Below are 18,208 nucleotides of genomic sequence, written 5' to 3' on the forward strand. Positions count from 1 at the left end.
TGTTGCTCTTGGTATAGACCGAATCCCCGTGACGTCGCGTTAACAAAATAATCCCTTCCGGGTAGACAAGTTGATTTGCTTAACACTTTAACATAACCATCACTAAGAAATGGTAAATTTAACATCAGCAATAGTTATTTTACTGTTAACAAACAATGAAATTACAATTAATAATGTTTACTAATTACTAGTAATAGTTGTAGTAGTAATAAAGTAGTCATTTATGTTATTTTAACAGTTGATTGTTGCACACGTCATACAATTTAATATATTATATTAAATATGTGTTAATGATTACCAAATGATCTGTAAACCTAAAAACAACAGAAGATTACAAAACCTTGTTAATGAATGAATGTTACTTGAGGCTTTATAAACCACTTATTAATCATTAACTATTTATAATAAACATTATTGGCAACTTTATAATAGTCATCCCAATAATGTATATAGATGAATGAAAACAAATATTAACCATTAACAAAGTATTAACTATCTATTAGGGCTGTCAACGGATTACAATATTTAATTGCAAATAATCGCATGATTGATTAGTTAACTTGCAATTAATCAACCCCCCAGACCCTTAACATCATAAGTCACCACACAAATCTAGAAGAAAAACCTTGGCTTTTCAGTTACCAGGCCAGTTTTGGTTAGGCCAAATGTTGGTGCTATTTAACTAACATCTACAATCTGGGCAGCTAAAATAAACATTAACAAGCTGGGCAAGCCAATCCCCGTTTTGCATTGCATTCAGTTTAGTTAAATGGGTCCGGGCTGAGCCCAAAACCTCCTCAAGTCCTAGAAACGCCCCTGGCGTGCGTCTTTGATAAACCAAACCTCAAGTTAAATGCAACACGCGGGGGTTGAGAAAAATATAATGAATGTTACCAGCTAGACTAGCCTTTAGTAGCTGTGTTTCTTTGTTCTATGAGCCCAGGTTAGCTTAGCAGACCCTAACATTAAAAACAGTGACATCTCACCACCGGTGACTGACTGCTACTTTTCAGGTGGTGGTGTCACAGGTATATTGGGCCTCTGACCTAACGTTAGTGAAAATGACATATGAAACTACAAAACATTGTTGTTGTTCCTCACCACTGTTTGCACAGCACTGTTAAATTGTGTGTACGGGACACAGGGGTTTTCTTCCCGGAAGTTATTGTAAACAAACTTTGTGATTGGGTCTATAATGCTGTACATGGTGAACGAGATGGGATTGGGAACATGATAATTAACTTAAAATCCCCCTCCAGACACTTTTTAAAGTATGTAAAAAATACTCTGTTATGATTTACATTTTGTTTAACATGCTTTTCTTACATGAAAAGTAAAAAACTCTGAAAAAGGGACAGGCAGCACATCTTCTCTTTCTCCCTCATTGAGCAATTCTGGATCTGGCTTGTGCTACTCAACACCACTGCTCACGCAGACTGATTCAGTGACTACATTCTAGCATCTACCTTAGTTTTGTTTATGTCTTTTGTTAGATTGTTAGCTTGTAACTGGCAGTTGCTGACACAGTTATGATTACAGTGTGTTTTTTGCTCTCTTTACTGACAGTCCTCTTTGCGCTGGAGGTTTCAGGTTTCTTTGCTTGTTTTTGCGCATTCGACAGTGACTGATTTAAGGATCAGTGGTGTACCTAATCAAGCTTGCCCGGCATACGTTTGAATCTCAGATTTTAGGGAAGTGCACATACATCTCCCCTTCAGATGATGACATGTGAAAACACCTCTCTAGTGACAAACTGTACAAGTCAGTACAGTCAAGGTCAGACATTTAAGAGGACATAAACACAAGAAAAACTAATTTTTTTGGTAAAGAGGGACTTTAAAATAAAATGAAAAGACGGATGGTATTTATTTAACAAATATGGTGTTCATAATGTGATATCATGTTTTATTATAACTTTTGTTTTTAATGACTTGGAGTTGAGCAATTCCCTGATGACACAAGTTGTACCTTGAAATGAAGACATTTTAAGTCATTCCTTAATGCTTTTTTTTTTCAAGTTGACCTTTGGCAATAAGCAGGCATTGCTGTGGGCCTTTGTAAATAATAATAATAATAATACAAAATTATTATAATAATGAGATGGAACATTTTTGGCTCCCCTTTGGAGAACCTTGATTATGGTTGATTATTCTCCACCACAGCTTTGCCATCAGACATTATGTCCCAGCCATTAATGAGCACATGAATCTTAACGAGGCCAAAAGGACAAAAATCATTACACGCCAGTATTCAAATACAATTATTACACTGAATCAATGGAAAATATAATATTCACATATTTGCAAAAAATTACACAAAGCTGAAGAGTACTGATCTTCTTGGATTGTGCCAACAGAGGCAGCCTTAAAAATAGCCTAAAATATGACTGTAAACTTTAGGTCAGGCAACTTAATATAACATATTTAGATTGCATTTACAATAAGTATGGTGATGCAAAGTACTGTTTGTACTTGCACTTGGTCTGCAGGTATAGACAGGCAAAATTACCCATGGTGGTCTACCTTAGTTCTGTTATTAACTACATGGAAGATATTGATAGTTTAACAAGCTAAGAGTTGTGATTTTTTGTTGTAGCTCAGAAGTATTTCCATGTGTCTCTGTGTGAATTCCATACTTATCATAACCAATTGTGGATTGTTTTGAAAATTTTTCACAATATCTTTTTTCTTTTTAACTGAAAATCCCTGGAAAGCCATGAAAATAAAATAAAAAAATAAATGTCCAGTAATCTAGCATCGCAGGAGGATTTGCATGGCGTTTTCACGCAATTTATTATACATGTTTTATTCATTTCTTACCTGTAAATGGAAAACCTTTTTCTTTTTTTTCTTTTGTTTTGTCTAAAGAATTTTTTTTGTATTACACATTTGCCCTATGCTACATTTGATTGAGAAAAATGTGCAGTATCAGTTTGGAGATATATCTCACCAATGTGCTGGAGTTCTCCCTATAAATACTTAATGTTTGATTGTAACATTTATTTCCTTTGTCATTTCTGATGCATTTCTTTTTATTTTAATGAATGAGGCACTCTAGTGTCTTTGTTTGTTCTGCTTTTTTTTAGGAATAATGATTTCAAATGGATGGAGTACTGTTTAAGTGGAGCTTTGAATATTTAATTATTTTAAAATTGTGCGTATTTGTGTGTAAATACATGTGTATTCACATTTTATTATTATACTTGTGTTAAAGCTGAAGAATTATCTTCTAAAAGGATATGTTACATATTAAACAAACTATGATGCATAATTTGGATGTGGAACATGTTGAAGTGCACCTTTATTGTCACACAGTCCTCTGCACTATACTGATCGTTAAAACTATAATTTCACAAAGGGAATAATGTCTAACTTATTTATAACATAAAGTTCAAAAGTGTACAGTATCTGAAATGTGTGTGTTATGTGCTGATGAATATATTAAGCGTATAAGTTTATGTCAGGCATGTTTTACTTGAAGTGTGTCTGAAGTGTTGCTCTACATGCCTTTTCAGTGATACTCTGGTTTCAGTAATTGATGTCAAAGTTAACATATCAACTGTGGAGTTGTTGTTGCCATGGTTTTTCTTATATGGTGTCAGCCTCTTCATTTCCATGGAAAAGGGAACGGAGCAGAGGAGACTGAAAGTGAGGAAATCTGTATAAGAAATGTTGGAAACCGACAAATGAGACACCTTTATAGACATTAAAACATATTTCAAAGTGTGTATCAGGATAATCTCAACTGTAAAGGCTGAAGGGATAATCCCTCAGGTTTAATCTTGTTAAAACAGTTAACATAATTCTAACCAATGCCCAAAACCTCTTACCACTCTGGTACAGCCTGTAGAGTTTAAACTGTGTTGATGACAAAGAGTTGGGTTTGCTTATGTGGGTTAGTGAATCTCATCAGTAAAGTATAGCAGTACTGCTTTTAAATTAAAGAGTTCACAGAACGTGAATTAATGATCTTATGTTAATCATTTGACTGAGTGGTGGCCACAAATCATTGCTTTATTTAGGTTAATTATTTATGGGAAAAGTCAGCAGGTTCCAACTACACATATTTCTTATTGAATAAAAACTGTGTTCATGACCCATGGTAATGATGTGTCATAAATGTTCATTATCAATTTGAAGGGGCACTCCACCAATTGTACACATTAAGTTACTCACCATGAGGACTACTGCTCTTTTTTATTTTGTTTTTGAGATTGTCCTTGTCGACTGTCTGAACATATACAGATTGTAAAGCCCTTTGACGAAGGAAATATTTTTTGGGGCTTTAAATATTTTATTTAGTTTACTTCAAAAGTAACAAAAAAAATGTATTTTCAACATCACCTGCTATTGTTGTAGCAAGCTGATAGCTAACAGTTGTTTACTTTTCTCAATCTGTAATAATCAGACTGATATTCTTCTCTGCTTTGGTTCATTTTTCAACAAGGCTTGAAATGTCACGTCTGGCACTAGAACTACTATATTGTTAAATATTGTTGCTAAATATTTTAGTCGGTTCAGTTATTTGCCATTACATGAAGGAGGACATCAAATGGCACACACATCTAATAAATGTCAAGGATAACACCATAAAACACTTATTTTCATTGTGGTCCTTGAAGATTTAAGGTAAACCCAAAAGCCATAATTTGACATTCTTCATAAAATGACTGTAGTTATTGAGTCCCCAACAACCAAAATAAGAATGACAATAATAATATAATTATTATTAACATATTAATATAATTGAGTTAATAAATTATCTCATCAACAAGGTTATTATGGAAGTTTATCCGTTGCTTGCCTCACCCAGCAGAGCTAGTGTCTTCCTCCAGGCCTCCTCACAGGGAACATTAGCCTGGAAATATATCCAGTGCATCCCTACGTTTGTTATTAAGGCCTCTGTATGCAGATCCTCCTATCTGATCTGAGCAATTAGTAAAAACAGAGCCGATGATTGTCTCAGCCGGTCCCTTGACAGAGACTCTAAGCACATGCAGGTGTCCAGGGCATGCTCTTTGAAGAAAATTACAGTGTGTGCGCCCACTGCATAACAATTAGGGTCAGGTTATCGGCAGGAAATAAAGGGCTACATCATGAGATAGATGGCCTATCGGGTATGGAAGAAGGGTGTAATTACATGTAATTAATCCCCCTGTGAGCTGTAACATTTTATAGACTGGTGTGTAACATTTATCCTTGGTTATGTCTGTATTTCCCAACAGCAGAGCATGAAGCAGCAGTGGCTTTCATTTACAAATGTACCTCATGTGGAGCATACTGTACACTGTAATGGTGTAAGACATTTTTTCACTTCTTTGTAGACACCTGCAGGGGGCATCATATGTCTGTATATCATCTGAATACTCTCCAAGAGCCAAGAGAGGATCCAGCATGTTTAAAATGATAAAAATTGATAACCTTTGGTTCTCTTTACTTTACACATACAACGTAGTTTACTCTAGAGCAGGGGTGTCAAACTCATTTTCATTTAGGGTCACACTGGGAAAGAGAATCACATTAAGGGCCAAAAATTCACATGCATACATCAAAAAAAGTAAAATATCTTTGACTGTATTACTGAATGTCGCTTTTTTGGTCATTTTTGTTACTTGTTTTCATTGTTGGTTTTTGCATCGTTTTGTTGTTTTTTTTGTCGCTCTTTTCGACTTTTGTTGCACTTCGTTCAACATAAACCCCTAGAAAGTCAGCAAAGAGTTCATTAGCCATCATAGAGATTAGCAAATAATGCAAAACAATGATTACATTTTTTACAACAACCTGTTTCATCGCCTGAATATTAAAATACTCTCTGGTTCTGTGGGAGTTTCTCAGTCTCAAACTCGGTAAATCTGCCAAATTCTGCTCTGAGAGTCGCGTCATTTGGAGTTTGAAAACAGTTTTCCGTATTGTTGGTTTGGTGCACAACTAGCCAGGGCCAAAATGTATTGTGAACCTAAAACTGATACGCGGGCCTGATCAAAATTTGCGAGGGGCCACATTTGGCCCGCGGGCCTTGAGTTTGACACATGTGCTCTAGAGCATAAATTATGTGGGATGTAATGAATGCTTAAATGACACACAAACCACATGCATGTTGCAATGCCCAGCAGATGTTAGGGTTAATGTATTGGCGTTGACCTCAAAGGGGTGGTATAGCATCACACCAGAAATGTAGAAGTCTCTGCAGGGTTCCCACAGCGGATGTAGCATGATGAAACAGTGTTAATCATGTCTTTCTACCTGGACAACAGACATTTTTTTTCCATTAAATTGTCTCCAACAGCCTCCCTTCTGCACTTGTTCTGAGAAATGCTTTAAAGGAACACGCCGACTTATTGGGAATTTAGCTTATTCACCGTAACCCCCAGAGTTAGACAAATCGATACATACCCTTCTCATCTCCGTGTGTGCTGTAACGCTGTCTGACGGCTCCAGCAGCATCAGGCCAGCACAGAACATGCAGGTGAATGGTTCCAGCTATCCTACTGCTCTGAATAAGTGACAAAATAACCCCAACATGTTCCTATTTACATGTTGTGATTTATAGTCACAGCGTGTACAAAAAACAAAGTAACATGAGACACAGCCGTCTTCTAACTGTAAACAAACCAGGAACTATATTCTCAAGCGGAAGAATATAGTACTTGGGCGGAGTGATATGCTCGCAGCAAGCCTTTCTGAGAATATAGTTCCCGGTTTGTTTACTGTTAGAAGATGGCTGTGTCTCATGTTACGTTGTTTTTTGTACACGCTGTGACTATACAAATCACAACATGTAAATAGGAACATGTTGGCGTTATTTTGTCACTTTTGTCACAATTTGGAGCAGTAGGCTAGTTGGAACCAGTTACCTGCAGGATCTGTGCTGGGCTAAGCTAATGCTGGAGCCGTCAGACAGCATTACAGCACGCATGGAGATGAGAAGGGTATGTATCGACTTGTCTTACTCTGGGGGTTATGGTGAATAAGCTAAATTCCCAATAAGTCGGCGTGCTCCTTTAAGACTCTCTCAGACTTGTGTCCTTTCTCATCTCATGACTCATCTCCTGGTAATATTAACTTAAATTGCAGCTAGGCTGTGATTTAAAACAATACTGTATGGCATATTGCCTAATCATCCAGGACACTGGGTATCTAGTTAAGTAAGTTATGTCCATCTAAGTGTGTCATATTTTCAAAGGTTTCTTACTCAGATGGTCGTGTACTCAACTTTGAAAGACATGAAAAATCAGAGCTTCATCCAAAGATACTGATTCCAACTGTGGACCTCAGGTGTTTTCCCTGGGAAATACTGTAATTTATTTCATTCAAATAGATAATCTTCTTGCTTGTGACTCTAGTGACTTTTCTAAATTACTATGAGATTAATTTGCAGTCACTGAAACGCATCTCTTTTGTATTTGAGTTTCCCATTACACTATAAGAGCTTAAAACAATTAAGTTTGTATCTAGAAAAGTGTTCAAATTCTAAGCTCTCCCATACTGAAGGTTGCCATCTGTCTTTCTGACTATTATGTCTTATGAGTTATCTGTTCATATTACGCAAAGTCAGTAAAACTACTGTCAAAGGATTAAATCTTACACAACAACCTGGTTGAGCAGCAGTTTTTAGAATGCCTTCTGTTCTTATTTACCTTGAACCGCCTTGCACGGGCAGCTGGATTCTCACAGGATCCAACATGGTCTAGACTGGGTTGTGGGATCACATAGCCATCAAACACAAATCTTTCCTGAGGAGTTTTTGTGTAACAAACCGTCTGGCATGTCAGGTTGTGTTTTTATGGCCACTTAAGAAGATTCACATAATAGTAAGTAAGTAAGTAATTAAGTAAAATGTATACAGATACAGATATAAAGGTACAAACACATCACCCTGACCATACATATACAAACATACAATGTGACAATGGGGTAGACAGGCCAGGAAGACAGGGTATATGAAAATACAGCATGAATTGAGGATAGGGGAGGAGAAAAAGGCAACTCCCAGACTATGCCCCTGATAGGGGTACAGTGTGGGAACAGGAAAAAAACACCTCAGCAACATAAGCACATAACCAATACAAGAGCACACAAGACACGCAATGGGGGAGGGGAGTGTTGGGGTGGAGGTAGTCCAGCACAGGCAAGCAGCCATCTGGTAGTAGTATAATGAGGGATTAGAGTGGGACACTGTGACTTGACGCCAGGGCCAGAGTGGGACTCATTTTCAGCCCTGGGGCCTCATTTATAAAAATGTTACGCAAGAAAAAGTTGCGTGAAGCAGGGTGAAATTTGTCGTTGCAACATTCCTCGCAATAGTCGGGATTTATAAAGAATTTCCATGCGTAAAAATTTTCCCAGTTTTCCGCAACCTTTTGACCACACGTGTGATCGTGCGTAATGCTCCAAAGGCTTTGTCGACTGCTTTTTAGTGAACTCTGATGGCATGCCCGTTTTCCGAACCGGTAACACTTTACAATAATGTACACAAAACATAGGTAGTTAATGATGAGTTACTGTTTTTGAAAGGGTAGTTACCCCTTTTCAGAAGTGTAACGAATGATTAGTTACCCTTTTTCAAAAGGGTAGTTACCCTTTTTCAGAAGTGAAATAAATGATTAGTTACCCTTTTTCATAAGGGTTGTTACCCTTTTTCAGAAGGGTAACAAATGATTAGTTATCCTTTTTCAGAAGGGTAGTTACCCTTTTTCAGAAGTGTAACAAATGATAGTTACCCTTTTTCAGAAGGGTTGTTACCCTTTTTCAGAAGGGTAACAAATGATAGTTACCCTTTTTCAGAAGGGTTGTTACCCTTTTTCAGAAGGGTAACAAATGATTAGTTATCCTCTTTCAGAAGGGTAGTTACCCTTTTTCAGAAGTGTAACAAATGATTAGTTACCCTTTTTGAGAAGGGTAGTTACCCTTTTTCAGAAGGGTAGCGAATGATTAGTTACCCTTTTTGAAAAGGGTAGTTACCCTTTTTCAGAAGGGTAGTTACACATTTCAACAGTTAGCAAATAAATGCTTAGTAATACATCCAAGTTAATGGATTCTTAATATTTTGAATATATTTTAATGTTTAACTTTCATTATTTGCTGCTTGTTTTTGTAAAACATTCAATATTTTTGGCTTTCTTTTTTAACAAATAATATAAAATCAGTTTGAATCGGACTACATTTAAAATATTGTTTTAGTATTGTATTATTCTGTTGCTTTAAAGGTCCAATATGTAATATTTGTATTGTAATAAATCCAAAAATGACACCAATGCCTCATCAGATATTAAGGAAACATGTTAAACTGTGCTAATGTCAGTATTTTTTATTTTTGAAATTTACATTCCGTGACGGAATTTATGTTTATGTTTTGATCTGTGTGTTGTTATCAACGGCCCAGTTTGACAGCCAGGCCGGGTTGCCAGATATACCTGTAAAAACGTAAACCCAGCACGCTATAGCTGTAACGGTATTACAGCCATGAAAGCAGCAAACAAACGAACAGTATCAACGGAGATAGATTTCTACATGACATAAAAAAAGAAAACAGCATGTTTCTAACAGTTGTGTGACCAGAGACGTAACAACCCCCTGGTAAATATTGGAGATGTATTTGAAAGATGGAGACAGCTTGGATCCCAAAAGGACGCAGAGTTGGCTTATTTTCTCCTGAACAGGTAAGCATTAGCTTCAGGCTAATTTATCACAGCTACTAGGGACGGGCATTTTTTGTCATTTCAACATTTGTGTACTCACATTGAATTATATAGCTAGAGTACCCGAGTTGGTTACTTGCAAAAACAATTGAGACAGCCAGTAAAGTGATCCCGACTGGTCCTGGCTAACGGCGCCATGCTAACCCTGCTAACTGTTAACGTTACCGGGAGGACCAGGCATGCAGCCCATGGCTGTTTACAACGTGTAGTTTAGCGGCTGGAGCCGACAACGGTGAGTTATTTTAAGCCACGAGAGGGGGGCTGTAAATCGGAAAGAGAGGACTGTGAGTTTGCAGTGTGTTTAGCGATTGTTGCCGTAATTCTAAGCCAATGAAGTGTGTTCCGTCGGCAAGGTAGTGGTATTATTAGCGGTTTGTATTGTAATTCTAAGCCGAGGAAGTGTGCCTGACTGGCGTGTGGAGAGGACAGTGAGGTTGTTGTGTTTTTAGCGGTTCATACTGTAATTTTAAGCCGAAAAAGTGTGTCTGTCAGTTGGTTACAGAGCTCCGCGTGAGCACGGGCTTTTATGACTGTCAATATAGCCAGCATCTAACGTTAGCTACTCGGCTGTGCTGTGGAGTAATGTCTGGCTATGTGAGACTAGCATCTAACGTTAGCTACTCGGCTGTGCTGTGGAGTAATGTCTGGCTATGTGAGACTAGCATCTACCGTTAGCTACTCGGCTGTGCTGTGGAGTAATGTCTGGCTATGTGAGACTAGCATCTACCGTTAGCTACTCTGCTGTGCTGTGGAGTAATGTCTGGCTATGTGAGACTAGCATCTACCGTTAGCTACTTGGCTGTGCTGTGGAGTAATGTCTGGCTATGTGAGAAAAGCGTCTAGCAACATTGTTGTGAATGCTGCGGTCTCAGCCTGGCAACCTCCGTGAACTTCAAGTCTGGGCAGGAGGGGGCGGGGGAAAGGACTCTCCAGTATTTTGAATTGGTAGTGCAGTAACAATTTTAACCGCTAGCTGCCAGTATTACATACAATATTACATATTGCACCTTTAATGCAGTTATGGTTTTATCTTATAATCTTTATTATTTATTACAATAATATTACTTTAATTAAACATAGAAAATAATAGAAAACATTATTGGGATAATATACTAAATCATCATGCTTGGGATGCATTTACTTATATAAGATTTAGAAGCAAAAAATGTTAACACATGCATTGTACTGTAGTGGTAATAATTTGACCCTTTGGCCCTAAGGGTCTGCACGACTTTTCTTTTCTTATAATAGAATGGGCTTGGGTTGGACTCAGGCTCATTTAACTTCTTTCCTTTCATTGTGGTCATATCCGCCTCTGCGCTGCAGAGCACACAGACTGAGAGCAATCCAACTGCACCAGAAAGGAAGTGCGTCTCCCCATTAAGAGACATCATTTAAACTGTAAGTTAAATTAAATATTTGTTTAAACCAGACAGCATTACAGTAAATCATGCTCATGATCACTCCTATTTTTAGGGTAATCTTTTGTTTTGTTCCGTTCAGCTCCAGACTCTTCCCATCTTAATCACCACCATAACTGAAATCTGCAGACAACAACCACATATGCAATATAGAAACATCAGATGATAGCTGTAAGAGTAAATGTGGCTTTTATGCATTTATATTCTGCCCTGCATGATGCTCCATACATTTTTGTGTTCAGTGTCATTCCTCTATTAATTTCTTCATTATAGTACACAGGGACTGGAGTCTGTTCAAATCTGCATTTGGTGGACTACAAGAAACACTTGTTTCCTCGTGCCTTTTAAGGTATCTGTAGATATTTACTGTTTAGTTTAAACTCTCCAGATCCTCTGACTTTTGTATTGATGGCATGTTGGGACTGTGGGAGGAAACTTTAACCATGACCACAAGCTTTCCTTAACATTAATCAGGTAGTTTCAGTTGCGGTCGTATGGGTCTTTTCTGAAGGCACTGATGAACAACCAATTCTGTTACTTAACTTGGGAAAACCCAGAGTAAACTGACACAAACACAGAAAAATTACAAAGTACTTTGTACTTTATTTAATTTTTTAACTGTTCATCATTTTACTTTCTTCCTCTGTACAGCATAGACCGACAGTGTTCTTTTTTTCTTTTGTAAAGCACTTTGAGCTGTATTTTGTCTATAAAATGTGCTATGCATAAAGTGTGTTATTATATCATAAACCATCCATAACCCACTCATCCTGTGCTGAGTTGGGGCTGGAGCCTATCCTATAGCTCACATTTGGTAAGAGGTGTGGTCCAAACTGGACAGATCACCAGTCTATCACAGGGCTAACACATCATACACACCCACAGTCACACACTATGAGCAATTGATGATTTATTTTTACCAGGACAAATACAATCCATTAGAGTTGTTGAGACTCTTCTGTGTTTAAGAAGCAGAGGACACTTCTGTCTTACTGGTTGATACTGAGGTCTCATCCTCCACCATGCCGCTCATTCCAATAGTGCTCAGCATGCAATTACGGAACTGAAAACATTGTACAAGTATAATTAGAAAATGAGGAATCATTGGACACTGAAAAAAAATTAAAACAATTATAACACTTTTCTAGCATTAAAAATGATAAAAATACATATATGGTTTCTACAACACACTATAATGTAGTTGTAAGCAACTGTAAGGGTAATGTACTAGGGTGTTTATTAATGTATTCGTCAACAAATATACTGTAATTATATTTACACTGTAATTATTTGTTTGTTTGCCATCATACAGAATATCATTAAAGATGATTAAACCTATGTTATATTGTATGTTAAACTACTGCGTATGGTATACTGCTATAGGAGTTATAATTATTGACAAATACATTAATAAACACTTGTCCTTATATCTGCTGACATTTACAGTATAAGACTGCTTAATAACACTAAAAATGGGGTTTTAAAGTGAAGGGTTACTAAATCGGTTATACCATACCTGTTTGTTCATCAACACATAGATAACAGGATTGAACAATGCTGAGCTCTTTGAGAAGAAGGCAGGGACAGCCATGGTTGTAGCTGAGAACGCAGCTCCCTTATTGAAGAAGATCCAGGCAGCAACGCTGGCATATGGAGTCCATGCCACCAGGAAGCCCAACACCATCAGGATGCACATACGTGTCACTTCTCTCTCTGCCTTTTGGGTAGATAGAGAGTCTTGCTGCTGGGCTGCGGCCTGAAAATTAGGTCAACATTATTCAATACTCTCTAATATTGATAAGCTTAAAAATCAAAAATTGCATATTAAAGCAATCTTGTTAGATTAAGTAACTTACCGCCTTCACTTTCCACACTAAGTTTCCATAACTGAAGAAGATGATGAAAACGGGAACACAGAAGTGGCAGCTAAACATGTAAAGGACATATGATTCGTTGTTGTAGCCTGGGGCCAGAGTGTAGTAGTCAGGTCCACAGGAAACCTGAATACCCTCAGGAATGAACCTGCAAATGCAACACAATGCCAGTCAGTAGACTGTCATCAGTATTGCAAAATTGGGATTCTTCAGGAATCACTGGTTTATGTAACAGGTACATAAGATTCAAGCTTTGCATCTAAATAAAAAAACATTTTCTCCAATAATTTGGAGCATTATATATTAAGTTGTTTTGTTTATATTTGAATTGTTTTTAATAAACGTACAATATGTAATTTTCTGCCACTATGGGGTCTCTCAATCGAAACAATGGATGTAAACACGGACTTCTGCTGACGTCGTGAAGTTGTATTGGATCATGGGAGTTGTTGTCTTCATTGTTAACCACCATTGTAGATTAAAATGTGTGTTCATGGATGTGTTAATGTATTAAAGTGTTATTCTCGTTACGTTTAGTAATAGAATAAGGTTTATTCATGTCATGTCGTTCTAATGAAATAGCTGCACTGTTTACAAACATAATTGCTTAGATTCTATTTGTGGTGGTAGCTGACTGGTTAACAAGCAAGCCAGCATTAGCCAGCAGCTAAAAACTCAATATCACAATATATTTCACGTCTGTGGCACAAAAGGAAAGGGTTTTGTTGTAACGTTACTCCCCACCACTGGGAGACTTACTCCAGCGGTGGGAATGGAGGTGGAGGGCGGCATCCCTGGGGCGGACCAAAAACGTCTGGATGGTTGGCTAGTGGTGTGCGATACTGCAAAATTTGGTATCAATCCGATACCAAGTAAATACAGGGCCAGTAACGCCGATCCTTTTTAATAATTAAGATGGATGCATCATCAAATTGCTAAATCTGAACGAATTCTCATGACCTTTAAGTGGTTTTGTGATTTTTCCTTTGGATTATTAATAAGTTAAAACCCAGTACATAATTTCCATATGCTTGTATACATTTGTTGTGTTAACACAGTATCTTACAGCCTTATTAAAAATTATACAGCTTGCCATTTTTGGCCTGAAAATATAGCCACACAGCGCTCCTCTTCCTCTCTACCATTCTTCTGCTCCATCTCTGTACTGCTTGTGTGTGTGTGCTGCTGGCGGCTGCCGGGCCTGGCTGGTTGCTTGCTTGTTTGCATGGCGCCACTGAGTCACGTGACGGTAAAATATCAAATCACAAGAGGGGGGAGGAGGAGCAAAGTGCGCCTGCTCTGCGCTGTGACAGGAGCGGCACTTAGACAGACACAGACAGGTAGCCTATTTGATCAAACAGCATACTGGAGAGAAACTAAAACTAAAGTATCAATCTCATTACACTGGTATTGATCAATATCGATACCAACGTTGTATCAATATTATCGATATTTGGATCGATCCGCCCACCACTACTGGATGGCTGATGTTGTGGCTCGATTTCGGCCTGACGTGGGTGCCAGCTTCTGTGGTCTGATATGGTCTGTTCCACAACGGATCATTAAACTTTCTGTTATTGCCCTAAGCGTTGTTCGCACCCGGCGCTGGAGTTTGTGCTGGCTGGGTTTGGGTTGCTGTAGTCATTGACTCTGGGATAAATGTGGCTGTGTCCCTGGGGCTGTTGTCAACTCTAATCCTGACGGAAGTCTATTAGCGGCGGAAAATGAGGTAGACGGACCGGGCTGTGCTAGCTGGCTAAATTAGCATTAGATTACATGGTGAATTTAACCGGGGCGTTCAAAACAACCCTTTGTGAGCAAGCTGAACATTGTTATAATCTTATAATGTTATGGTACAGTTTAGTCACCAAGCATTAGCATGAGCCACTTGTCAACGTAACACATTGTAGTAGGCTAGATCGACCGATATTGAAATATCCTACCAATAAATTAGATCTCTGCTGTATTACTATGTTGCAAAGTGCCATGTAGTTAATGAAAAAAGTATGCTTTGTGGCACAAAAAATGCTGTATTACTGCTACTGAGGTTAATTCTTTGACATTGTTCGATTTACAATTACTCTCTGATAATTTGGGTTTTGACAGAAGTTAGAGCAAAGATCCTCTAGTCTACACTGTCTCTGGTTAGAGCAACTAGAGGGGTCAAAGGTTATGTCACACCATTGACAGGCGACCAAACGTCATGGCCTGTGTCATTGAATTAATGGCAGATTTCTCTGGGTTTCAACACTGTTGGAAAGATTTGGGATAATGTAGTTACACAACTCAACGAAATACGTATATAAAATAGGAATGGTCATTTTTAAACATTTTAATGCAGAAATATTAAATATATCTTTAAGTGGGTAAAGCCAGATGTTTGTCTGAGCTATGCTAGTTTTAAGAATAAAGGCTTTCGTCTGCATCTGTGGTCATGAATTTACTCACAGAATTTTGGTTTTGGTTTTTAAGTTACTTCAGCCATAGTTTGGATCATTGCTAGGATCACCTAGAGCAAGCAAATTAACGTTACATGAGGAAAATGACAGGTTTTGATGAAAATTTGAATCCTGCAAAAAGGCAGGCCTGCATCGTTCTTTAGGTGAATGAAGATTTACAAGGAATATGTTTACGTGGCATTTACTACCAACTGGGATGTTTTGGAACAGATTGGTGGGATTGCTATTGACAAAGTACACACGGCGATACACTGGTAAGAGTGAACTAGTTAAACCATGTATCCAGCTAATTTAAATAGCTCACGTTACTGTATTGTGTGAACAGTTAATTCATTTAATATTGTGTGGCGGTTTCTTTTGTGGGGGCAAATGTTCCACCCAAACAAGTTCCTCCCCGAGACTATTTTGCAGATGCCCAACCCAATTTTGATTGGTTTAAAGAAATACAAACTGAGAAGTCAGAGCATTTTTTTCCTCCTATCCCCAAATGACCTGTGGTGTAGTCAGATTCTACTCCATAACACTGTGGAGATAGGCCTGGCAATGCAAGACTACATCCGCCAAGGAGGTTATGATTTTGATTTGGTATGTGTGTTTGTGTATTTGTCTTTCAGTCAGCATTAAGGGAAAAATTACCGGCCTGGTTTTCATAAAACTTGAGGTGAGGGTGTAGCGTGGGCCAAGGAAAAAAACGATTCCATTTTGAACTAGAGAAATATATTGGATGTTTTCAAAATGCAATTAATCTGATAACCTCAACATGTTCTATTGTTTCTTTTATTGTTACTTGTGTGATCTTATGACAGGTTGTGTAGTGTCCCTATTGGACGTATTAAAGTGCATATGATGTCTGCTGACCAAATAAGAAGGATGAACAAGATGAAAAAAATAGGTTGCATGAGTGTGGTAAGTGCTCCAATAAAAAGACTTGTCCATTCTGCCGCTCCCCATACATATTCGGTAATTACCTTGACCAGCCAACGAGAGGAGGGACAGCACAGGTAGAAGCCATAATCCAGGTGAATGCACAACCTGTTGCAGCATTGGTCGCTGTAAATTTGAAACTGCCCATGGGTTTGCAGACCACAATGTATCTCTCAACTGCTAGAACCACAAGAGACCACAGAGACACTTGACCTGTTGATTGAGAACAGAAGTTGTCATTAACACCTTCAAATCTTGCCATCTGTTGTACAAGCTTAGACCTCAGTCTTACAAAAATCTGACAGAACAGTACAATCTATTTGAAATTAGGCAATTACGTAAACATCCATTCTCCTCAAGTTTACCTCCAAGTGTAGCCATGAATCCTTCAATTGCACAGCTCATGGGTCCCAAGGCGAAATAGCCTACTAGGGAAGTATAAAAGGTGACTGTAAATCCAAAGCAGACCATGATCAGTCCGGCCACAGCCAGGTTGACTAGGATGAAGTTAAGAGGTTGCCTGAGCTTCTTGTTTTGAGCTGTGACAAACAGTGTCAGAAAGTTGATGAGGAAGCCAAAGCACATTAGGATGAACATGTAGGCAGCCAGCAGTTTGAATAACCATGGATCTGCCAAATAATACTGTGGATACTCAAAAGGATTCCTCACAAGCCCTGTCCGGTTGTTCAGGGGGATGTAGAAGTTCTTGCCCTCTGTGCCATTCTCCATCTTTGCAAGTTAGGATTCGGATTGTCAGAGTAGACTTTCGCAAGCGTAGCACTGTCAATGCAGCCAGGAGTCTGATACTATACTATGGTTATATAGCCCGCAGGGGAAGACTCACAATGGCTCAAGAAGCAAAGAGGATCTGCAAGATAATTCAGCCCATAATCTGCCACCATATAATCACTAGTTGCACAACAGAAAATGTTTTTTTTAGGATGTGTTATCATTGGAATGATAGCTCACAAAGCTCACTTAAGATTTGAAAGAGAGATTCTTGTCTCTTTTTTCAAGTGTGAATTACATTTTTAATGCACACTTATTTACCCATTTCAACAAAAATGCACTCAAAAACCAGCAGAACAGTTCTTGTCATGAATACAAATTCTTGCTAGTTATACAGTAGATCTTTACTTATCTTTACTTGACCTTAACATCATTAAAAGAAGACTCCGACTGAAGCATATAATTTGATTAGCCCAGTATCCATTTAGTTTGGGTTCAACTAACAACTTGTTAACAGGATTTCAGAGCGCTGTTTACTGTTGCTACAGCTGCACTAGTACCATATCAGACAAGATTTCACAGAATTTATTCAAAAAGGCTTGTGCAGAAAAACAATTCAAATAAAGTTATTGGGGGGAACCTTGCATCTACAACACAGTGAAACCTCAGTTGGCACGGTTAGGGGGGCTGAGTGCAGCTGTCAGTCAGTCTCTGTCTGCTGTTTGAGAGCATTATGGATTTAGTGTTACCTAAAAATGATGGGGAAAATGTGGTGGATACAATGGTGACTGTACTGTGCTTCATGCAATTTCACTTACAGTAACTCTGGAACTGTTGTTTGCATGTGTACAGAATCTAAAGTCAAATATGAGCTTTCTTAAAATTAGTGAGAATATAGATTTTAGGATCAGCTATTCTTTTTGGTTTTCTTGCTTATCCAGAGAAATTAGTCACACAAAAAGTCAACAATAGTTCTTATTCAAACTCACTAACATACTTTAGCCGTGACAAGCTAGACTTTTTACGAAGAGGGAGCAACTCAACATCCTGAGATAATCCCCTTGCAGTACTGAGGTGTAAAGGCAAGGGGAACAGCATGTATCA

The 18,208-nt window shown here is 38.1% G+C and overlaps 1 protein-coding gene across 1 annotated transcript; it reads right to left on the reverse strand.

The window, feature by feature from the left end:
- Positions 1–12,082: 12,082 nt before the first annotated feature.
- On the reverse strand, positions 12,083–17,104 carry LOC114553650 (green-sensitive opsin). Its single transcript, XM_028574962.1, has 5 exons — positions 16,741–17,104; positions 16,420–16,588; positions 12,975–13,140; positions 12,635–12,874; positions 12,083–12,181 (listed from the first exon to the last, which is right to left on the reverse strand). The coding sequence occupies exons 1-5, from the start codon at positions 17,102–17,104 to the stop codon at positions 12,083–12,085; spliced, it is 1,038 nt and encodes a 345-aa protein (XP_028430763.1).
- Positions 17,105–18,208: the final 1,104 nt, after the last annotated feature.

The sequence above is a fragment of the Perca flavescens genome, chromosome 4 (assembly GCF_004354835.1).
Source record: "Perca flavescens isolate YP-PL-M2 chromosome 4, PFLA_1.0, whole genome shotgun sequence".
NCBI classification, from domain to species: Eukaryota; Metazoa; Chordata; class Actinopteri; order Perciformes; family Percidae; genus Perca; species Perca flavescens.

Excerpts from the sequence above, each read along its gene's own strand:
- LOC114553650 (XM_028574962.1), bottom strand. The coding sequence starts at position 17,104 with ATGGAGAATGGCACAGAGGGCAAGAACTTCTACATCCCCCTGAACAAC. Across the intron at positions 16,589-16,740 it reads ATTCATGGCTACACTTGGAG|GTCAAGTGTCTCTGTGGTCT; the intron begins GTAAACTTGAGG and ends CTCAATCAACAG. Across the intron at positions 13,141-16,419 it reads CCTCTCGTTGGCTGGTCAAG|GTTCATTCCTGAGGGTATTC; the intron begins GTAATTACCGAA and ends TTGCATTTGCAG.